The sequence below is a fragment of the Poecilia reticulata genome, linkage group LG2 (assembly GCF_000633615.1).
Source record: "Poecilia reticulata strain Guanapo linkage group LG2, Guppy_female_1.0+MT, whole genome shotgun sequence".
Lineage (NCBI taxonomy): Eukaryota > Metazoa > Chordata > Actinopteri > Cyprinodontiformes > Poeciliidae > Poecilia > Poecilia reticulata.
Genome location: NC_024332.1, coordinates 20,394,272 through 20,403,803, shown reverse-complemented (window position 1 = coordinate 20,403,803; position 9,532 = coordinate 20,394,272). Strand labels below are relative to the sequence as shown.

The following is a 9,532-nucleotide window of genomic DNA, read 5'->3' as shown; positions in this document are numbered from 1 at the left end:
CAACATGAGCTGATTGGCTAGAATTGTATGATTGTTTGACGATTGATCCACCATCAATTATGAATCAATCGACCTTTTTGACCAATAACTCAACAYTGAATTAGCATTTGTTGCTATCTGGGATTCTGTCATGCCTATCAGGTGGGGAAGTGTTGGAAATATCAATATAACTCTCCTGTTTGTTAAAGGACCACTGAGCTCCTGTTCAGCGGRCCGCGCGGATTCACCAAGAGTTCATCAGGGTCAGGAAACTTCASCCTGACATGGACGCCRTCGGCCACTGAAGCGGGACTGAACCATCCTCTCTGCTTYGTTGTCCAAGCAAAGTTAGTGTCTTATTTCATTAATAAACAGCTTAAAGAATAYTYGGTTTCATACAGCAGGAAACAGAGTTCTTAKCAAACATTTTTGTATCCGTCACTGAGCTGAAAAGGTTGAGAGTCAGCTCAAAGATCTGCATGGATGAATGCGGCTCTAAAAGGTCTGGTGGAGAAGAACCGGTGCAAAGGCACGCAGCTAACTCMTGAAACCTGATTTTATCCATTTGGCACAAGAACCGCTGCAAAAACACTAAAACTTACCAAGCAGCAGTACTTAATACCTTTTCAGAAAGAAGTAAGAGCTTGTTTTGAGTGAATGATTGATGAGAAACTTCCAGTTCCTCTGGCAGATTATTTTACTTCTAACATAAGGAAAAGGTCTTGTTATAAGTTAAATAATTTTCCAATGGAAGAAATACTTTTCATCAAAGTTTTGAAAAAAAATGACTCAAAACAAGCTCTTATATCTTCCTGAAAAGGTACTTGTGAGTTTTTTTTCTCTCGTCTCAAGTGTACTAAGATAATTTAACAAGAAACTAGACCAAAGTAATTAATAAGATATTGTGTTTTTGCCATGAGTAATAAACAATTGATACACTGACTGTGAAATCTCATTTGTGCACAGAGTCTGAATGTGTGGGAGCTTTAAGAAATCAAATGAACGGTTGGAAAATATCTACAATTCCACCATAAAATCTAAAGGTCCTTCAGTTTTAATAAACTAAAAACTGAAGTTCAAAGTGATGAAAACTTTTAAACCATCCATTTTAGATGCTGTTTATACAAACAGCACATTAAAGTTTGAGATTGTAATTTGACAAAATGTGAAAAGTTTAAAGGGTAGAGAAGCTTTTTTGCAGTTATCATCTTTTTAGCCATTTGAACCGACTCTCATTGCAACACAAATCTCATTTAGATGCTAAAGCTAATATTTCTGAGGTCAAAGACATTCAAGTTTGGACATTTTAATGAAAGAGAAGAAGTCTGAGGAAAATAGTAAGAACTGATCCATAATCATAATTCAGAATCTCTAACAGAGACGCTCTGTACGGATTTGTTGAAATTGCTATTTTAATACTTAGATAAACTGAATTGATTTGTCGTTTTATGAATAGTTTTATATCTAAGCAGTTTCTCTAATTCTCCTCAGCTCCTCTGGCTCTGTGTACCAGTCTGGCCTTCGATGTGTCTCTGTGACGGCTGGGAGCAGTGAGTGGAAATCTCTGCTTTGGTCTTTAATTTGAAGTCGATCTGATTTCTTCTGATCTAATAACATTGCTGAACCGTCCACAGGTCCAGTCCCTCCTTCCCCTCCAACTACAAATACAACTACAACTACAAATACAACTACAGCAACAAATACAACTACAGCAACAAATACAACTACACCTCCACAACCCACAGGAATTTCACCTCCAACACCTTTCAACCCAAACTCAACACTAGACTCAGAGTCATGTAAGTGTTGCTGTTAGAGAAAAATGAAGCATTTTATTATTAACCAATGAAATAAGTCCAAGTCTCTAAGTCTTATGGTCCCTTTATCTTGTGGTTTCTCTCAGTCCCCTGGTCATAAAAATTAAATTAGGTTTATATTAATATATCCAGCTCAGTCATTGACTCTTCACCTGAATTGTTTGCTGGTCGTGTTTAGACGGTCCGGTGGCGCTGATTAAATCTCAGCCTCACTTCTGTCAAAMTGCTGCAGGGCAGCTGTGGCTACAATCCAGTAGCTTTTCGCTATCAGCATGTGAATATGTGAGTAAATAGATAAATGCTGTACAGATGCAGACCATKTATCATTTATGTTTTTTCTAAACAAATTGCAAACAGCCCAAGGCTTAAAAATAAAAACATCCAACTGTTATTTGACAATAAGTTCATGTTTTCTCATGTGTAGAAAATGAACTGTTTGTAATACTTTTGCCCATTTCCTAACAACCACAACCCGTTACCTAGCAACCCAAGGAGAGTTCCAAAGTGTTTGGTCAGCTAGTTTACCACTGTACAACGGCTGCTGGAAGAGACAATGTTTTGTTGATGACTTACTCCAGAATCCACTTGTTGCATTCCTGATGGTTTTGCTAATCGCAGGAAGACATCCGCTGATAATCAAAATGATCAAAGTCTGATCAAAGTTTGCATAAACACAGCCAAGTGATTCTTATAGRTTAATCATTCTTTTTCTTYAAATCATAATGCAGACTCTCTGTGCTTCTAGATTATGTTTTGGCTCTGAATGCAAAGCTTTCCACTTCACTGTCACTGAAGAATGAATCTGCAACCATCATCAACCTGGTCAGTAACCTCCTTCACTTCAATGTTAACAATGAGAACAATCAGCTTCATCCCAGTCTAACAGGTTCMGCTGCGTCATTATGAGCTTAACTTTCATCTTCTGCACTGGTTTTGTTCTTTGAACAGATTTAGACAACATGTTATTTTAACTTAAGGGATTTCTAAGTGAAGAGCCTCTTTAGATCCAAGGTTTTTAGCATAAAAACGAGGTTTAGTTTTGTTCTGTGTGACTTACTGTTTATATAATGAAGCTCTGATTTCATGTTTTTTTTCTCTTCAGATTAAAGAGGAGCTGGAAAGGCAAGGACTGCCAGCAGGAATAATCGTAGAGCTGCTAAACAGTGGTGCCGTGCAAGTCGCCCCCTAGTGGCTGAACAAAAGAAATAATCTGTTCCTCATTGGRAAATGTGTTTTAATATAAAATGTTTTCTTTAACCTTTGATTCATAGAGTTATACTTATTTTAATGAATCATAAGGAGTCAGATAATTCTCAGTTATTCAGCAATTAAGCCAAACTGAGTGAAATAAAATTTTAATACTTTCCTTTGGCCTCATAAGAGTATAAAGTATGTTAAGAGGCAGTTTCTAAATAAAATCTTGGTTGTTAATTTTCAGAGTAATTTGATAACTGGGCTCTTCCATGTAACATAGGTTGACTTCATAATCCCAGATTTGCTTCAAGATGTTAAATTCAAAGTTTTTAGTTATATCAATGACTCTTTGTTCTTCTTTGCACTGGTTATAATTCTTGATGTTGTTGGCTGCAGGTTTTCGCTTTTTTTTTTTTTTTTTTTTTTTAGAAAAAAACTGCTGAAGCAGACAAAGGCTGTCATAATGTGAAAGCTGAAAAGGTGAAAGGGCAAGAGCCAAAAAACTTGGCAACGAACGAAGGCTGCAAAGTAAATTTATAAAAATAAACATTATAGATGTTGAAGAGTTTTGTGCTACTCATTAGATCTATTCCTTTTTGCATGGTTGTAGCTTAATAATTTGCTGAAATCACTGCTGTGATCACCAACCACAACCTTTGGCTGCACAGACACAGAATCAAACCAATAGGATAGAAACAGAATCTGTGCAAGCACTGGTATTTTTTTTTGTTGAGATTTTGAAACGGCTCCATCACAGTTTGTTCTTTGTTTAAGCAATAAAAATTATAACCGAAGCAAGAGTTCTCCCAGTGTAATCCTTCCTCATCTGAACCACAACATGGCTCAATGTGCACATTAACTTTTTGATTTCAAAATGGCTGAGCAAAAAGGTATTCTACACATCAGGTATCTTGATCATGTAGCTCTGATTTACTAAAGATGAGCTGTTTAAACTCTTTCAGCTGCTGAGATGTTGCGAGTTGGTACAACAGCACCATCTAGTGTTTTAATGTTATAATGTATTTTGGTTCAGCAGAGAAATATGTTTCCCGAAGTTTAATATTTTCACAATTTTTAGACTTTCATGACTGAAATTATTTAGGTTTACAAATGTGTTCACAAGGCATTAGAAACCAAGCTAAACCTTATTTATTTTTTATTCTAAATTACATTTTGACACAATATATGATTGATTGATTGCTTTATTCAACAGACTCATCGTTCACCAAGACATGACACACAACAACACATAAAAATAAAAAAATAAAATCTTATAAAAGACTTGCGTTTGTTTCCACAGAGCCGACTGGTATCTTAGCGCACTGACAGAGGGATGTGAAAACATAAAAAGATTGTTCATTGAGCTGCACAAACTACGCTTAAACTTGTATGTCAAATTTCTCATGAGTGCCTGAAACGTTACAAAACATCTCACTTGCACTTCTGAACCTGAGCAGAATTCTTTGACTTTTAAAGTCATGATTTTTTTAATCAAAGTGAAATGCGATAAAATGTGTTTAATTAATCTCTCAGTTTATATTTTTCCAACATGTTTCTTAACAATTCCTTTTTAAAGACACAAAGACTGCATTATAAAACATGCTGGTTTTAATGGACGCTGCTGAACATTTAACTTTGTGGAGCTGGCTGAGCTTTGAAATCTGTTCACAGATAAATTCCTCCCTCTCAATGAAAGGTATGTCACATTTCCAGTTACTACAAATTATAATTCACATTTTGCATTTCCAGTAATCTTTCACCAATCAGACGTTTTCCTCATTCCAGGTTACCTCGTTGTGCCAGTGCATTCCTTTAAGTCTTCCAGGAAAGGATCACAGGGTGTGGACCAGAGGCTCTCTGTGGAAGTATAACTTCATTTGTCTCTGATTACTTTCAGTCTTTCTCTGAAATCTTCACTCTGTCACCATGTTGCCGTCTGTGTTGCTGCTGCTGCTGCTCATCAGCGGAGCTCAAGCTGCTTATTATGGTGCGGTCATTACCAACTACTTTGGAGACGTTCAGCCCTTCGTAGTGAGTTGAGCTTGTTTGCAAAATATGTTTTTGTTTTTTATTGTTTTGTTTTTTTCAGAAAAATTACGTTTTTACCAACTTTTCACTTTATTTTCACAGCTAACCTATCACTTTAAGGAGAGCGGCAGCTCATGCCAAGAGGTGGACATTTGGCATTGTGGTGGAAACTGTACCACTCCTCCAATTTATGCAGTTGATGAAAGCAGGAATGAATGGTGTCAAAAAACAGAAGTTCGTATTCACTACAGCTATGGCCCAAGAACATTTACATACCAACATTCGTAAGTCCACTTCAGCATTAAATGGAAATATATTTCACTTTGCTCAGATTTTATCCAATGACTGATCCAAATCCTGAAATCCTCCAAGACAAATTCGTCATTTGGACTGATTAGGTTTTGTTGCTTTCTAATGAAGAAAACCTAAAACATCAGCTGGTGGACACATATTCTGCCTTGTCAGTCTTTAGATATTTGGTCTTGCTGTATTATTTCCTCATAACATCGTTGAACTCATCATCCACTGCAGAGTTGGTTCTTCAAACTGGATAGAAAACAGAAATGGGATTGTAACACCGATATTAAGAATAAGCAACGACTTCAGAAACCGTTCTGACATCAACAAACCAAACTCAACACCTCAGATCTCCATCCTCCCTGTACTCAGGTAATTCTATTTATCATTTGCAATTTTTCATGTATAAACTGAGCATAGTATTGATTGCAACATTTGCAAATGATTGTGTTTTGTTACTTATTCAACATTTCAAGATTAAATTCTGTGAACCAGTCATGTAGAACCAGAGACCAGAGAGTTACATGAAGCCAAAGTTATTTAAAAAACAAAACAAAACAGCCAATCAATGTGGAAAAGGCCACAGTTGAAGCTTGCCAGGTGGATACACCACATATCAGAGGAACAACCCCAAATATTGCCGAGAGAGGGTTTTGGGGGGGATATTAATATTCCACGACTCGGACAGGGTCTTAAAGACAGTCCTCCAGACGGTCTTCAGTTTCTGGCATTCCCAGAACAGCTGTATGCTGGAGTCTGAAGCGTTGATGAGGGAGGAGAGAAGGAGAGATGACCAACTGTCCATATCCTGCTTAAACTGATTGAAGGCAGTATAAAAGTTATGTTTGAACAGATCTGTATAATTTCTGGTTATCTTCACTCTTAAATATACAAATTTTTAAGAACTCACTGTAAATGGAAGAGAATTTCGGGGCAACWGGTTGGCTTTATCATTAACAGAAAAAATAAGACATTTTGCTCTGTTAATCAAGTATCCTGATATCCTACCAAATTCCTCAATGCACTTTATAGCTTTAGGAATGGATTGCATGGGTCATCCAGAAAGAGGAGGAGGAGGTCATCGGCGTATAATGACACAGTGTGGATTTGTCTCACTTTATTTAAGTTAAGCTTTTTAAAAGATTGGTAATCGGCAATCGGACAGAAAACTGCAATCGGTGCACCCCTACTGATTACAATAGTAATTTTTTTAATTTGATAGTCCAGCTGATGCTATTTCTTTTGCCAATACTGTGAAAAATATTGTATTTAAAACAATTAAACAGATAAATCAATGTAAAATAAATTGGGGTAAGATTGTTCTGTAGAAAGTTCATCATTACAAAACTGAACTGAAATTATTCTGTAGTTTGTTACWTAAGGAAACACAGTGATGATTAAAATMAMATTCTTATCAGGAAGAAACCTTGAACCAGTCAGACAGGTTAAAGTTATGAAACAAACACCTGAAGGGACTGATAGAGGTCTGGTTGATGTTCTATGAAATGTTTTTTTATCTCTCAGAGTTCCTTCAAACTGTCAGAGAAACATCCACCTGTTGGTCTCTGACCCAGATGGAGACGACCTTAGATGCAGATATGCAGCTAATCCAGAGTGTAACGTCTGCACTCCACCGTCTGTCCTCAGTGTCTCATCGGTGAGTATCAAATGTTGACAATAAAGAATCTGGGCTTTCAGTCAGGAACAATAATTAGTCTGGGTTTTCTTAAAACTTGAGCTCAAAGTGGTTTTCAAGTCAAGATCAAAATATTGGTRAAAAATTATTTGTTTGAGATGTGCTGAAAGTGTCCTGTATCTGTATTAGAGACACTGCAGGAGCAGAGCTCTGAACATTTCCTGAGCTTCCTCACACACATCTCATAACTCTCTAAGCTGCTGCTTTCAGACAGAACAACCATAMATAGAGCAATCAGACTGCCTGAACCATTTAAAACACTGACCTGTTTTAAATTCATGCACTTTATGCTGTATTAAAATGTCTTGGTCTCCCTATTGTTAAAATAACATTTCAGTCTGAATACACTTTMTTGTATTTTCTATTTGTGTCATCTATTTTATATTTTTATTTACTTATTGAATGATCACAGAATAACTGATGGGGTTTTTTTTGCATCTGGTTCATAATAACGTGACAATAAATAGATTTCACTTAATTTTAATCATTAAATTATAGATTMATCATCTGATTCAGTTTTAATTTGGATCTTTTTCTTCTCCTTTTTCTTCTCTTATAGTCTTGTTCTCTGTCATTCAGTCCCACCAACAGCAGCAATGAAGGTCCGTATGCGGTTCAGATGATGGTGGAGGATTTTCCCAGACAGAACGTCACTCTGACTGATGGCTATACTGGTATACAGGAAGTGAAAACTACCAGCGACGCCATCGGCAGCATCCCAGTCCAGTTTGTTTTCAGAGGTAAAATTTGATTAGCTTGACTTGAACCACATAGAGCAGCTCTGTTTTTGAGCTCAATACATTGAATCTRCTGGTAAACATTTGAAATATCAATAATAATGTAACAAAGCTAAATTTAATCAATGTTGAGCCAAATAAATATAACACTAAATATTCTCCTTCCGATAAACAGCTGAAATTTGTTTTATTTAATAACCAAACTGACCAGCTCCTTTCAGCTTGAATTAATTAGTTTCTTTGTTATTTTGCTCCAGTGGATCCTGCAGCTCCGTCCTGCACAGCAGGTGAATATCTGCCCAGGTTTCTGCCTCCAACTCCTGAACATGGWGCTCAGATCTACACCAACGTCAACCAGACTCTGGAAATCAGCGTCAGWGCAGAAGCAACCCAGGCTGAGTGAGTGATCAATACAGGAACTTACAGAAATAAAGGTTTTGTCCACATTCTCAGGAGAAACAGTCTGGAGTTGAAGCTACTCTGATGTATTAACTCAAATCCAATTTTGCTTAAAATGTAACAAGCAAATTGTTTCAGGTAAATTTTCTCAGAASCTGAAAATTAACAACAGCAAAAAAAACCCCTAAAAACAGGAACATTAACTGTCCAACCATTACATTGAAAACATRCTGCCAATGGCAACAAAACCTGCTCTTTATGTCGGTGTTAAAGTTTGGAAATATCAAAGTAACAAACTGTGTCCCTCCTGTTTCTTAAAGGWCCACTGAGCTCCTGTTCAGCGGACCGCCTGGTGTAACCAAGAGTTCATCAGGATCAGGAAACTTCACCCTGATATGGACACCAATTGCTGGTGATGGAGGACTGAACTACCCTCTCTGCTTCGTTGTCCAAGCAAAGTTAGTGTCTTATTTTATTGATGCATTTAAAAATGACTTAAATAATAAATCCTRTTCAGTTTAAGTCATATTGTGTACCATTTTTATAACTAAAGGTAACAGTTACAGGRTTTACTATAAAWTGCCATAATGCTTCCCTTGAAGAGCAGTTRTAAACAGCATCATGGAGAAGATTTGCAGTGATGAAGTGAAAGTGCCAGAAAAGCTTCTTAARGAGACGGAGGGCAATTTTAGATWTGGCTAAGATGCAAAGTCAAACTTCTTCTAAGTTATTTTTTATATACACTATTTACATAWCAACTGAAGGTAACAGTTAATTGATTATGGTATAAAATGGCCCCATATGAATAAAATAAATCGCCTTTCATCTCCCTTAAAACACAGTTTGACCCAAAGCCACTTAGAGCTTTACAGACCAGTTGTCGTATTTTAAAAATCTTGATTTTGACAAAAGGAGAGAAGGAGGAAACTGGTGAAACGTTGGGTTTATCACAACTGAATCATAATCATGTTTTCTGAAAATATGCACCTCTGGCATTGATCGCTGCTTTATGTCAAATTTGTAGAAGCTGTCATTTTAAGTATCCATTAAACTGAATTAATTGGTCATTTTATTAACAGTTTTATATCTAAGCTGTTGCTTTATTTACCTCCTCAGCTCCTCYRGCTCTGTGTACCAGTCTGACCTTCGATGCRTCTTTGTGACRRCTGGGAACAGTGAGTGGAAATCAATACTTTRGTTTTGAGTTTGAAGTCAGTCAGTTTWTCCCTAAACTGATMATGTTGATGCTGATCTGCTGCTTTGTCCATATGTACAGCAACAGTTTCCCGCCCGACTACGACTACACCTCTGTCAACTACAACTACGCTAACAACTACAACCAACCAACCCCTGACAACAACTACAACCAACCAACCCATGACAAC

General features: G+C 36.8%; 1 protein-coding gene and 2 long non-coding RNA genes across 3 annotated transcripts in view; all 3 read left to right on the top strand.

Moving 5' to 3' along the window:
- The first annotated feature begins 1,468 nt into the window (after nucleotides 1–1,468).
- LOC103480624 (uncharacterized) lies at nucleotides 1,469–3,414 on the top strand. Its single transcript, XR_536132.2, has 4 exons — nucleotides 1,469–1,529; nucleotides 1,614–1,778; nucleotides 2,542–2,618; nucleotides 2,899–3,414. It is a non-coding gene; the product is annotated as an uncharacterized LOC103480624 (long non-coding RNA).
- A 1,187-nt stretch (nucleotides 3,415–4,601) lies between these two features.
- On the top strand, nucleotides 4,602–5,681 carry LOC108166131 (uncharacterized). Its single transcript, XR_001776413.1, has 3 exons — nucleotides 4,602–5,021; nucleotides 5,121–5,302; nucleotides 5,550–5,681. It is a non-coding gene; the product is annotated as an uncharacterized LOC108166131 (long non-coding RNA).
- Nucleotides 5,682–9,280: 3,599 nt separating this feature from the next.
- Nucleotides 9,281–9,532, top strand: part of LOC103480610 (5'-3' exoribonuclease 2-like) — a 1,758-nt gene continuing 1,506 nt past the window's right edge. The window contains exons 1-2 of the mRNA XM_017303770.1: nucleotides 9,281–9,322; nucleotides 9,424–9,518. Of these exons, the coding sequence (XP_017159259.1) occupies nucleotides 9,297–9,322; nucleotides 9,424–9,518 (121 nt within the window). The 5' untranslated portion in view covers nucleotides 9,281–9,296. The remainder of the gene's footprint in view (nucleotides 9,323–9,423; nucleotides 9,519–9,532) is intronic.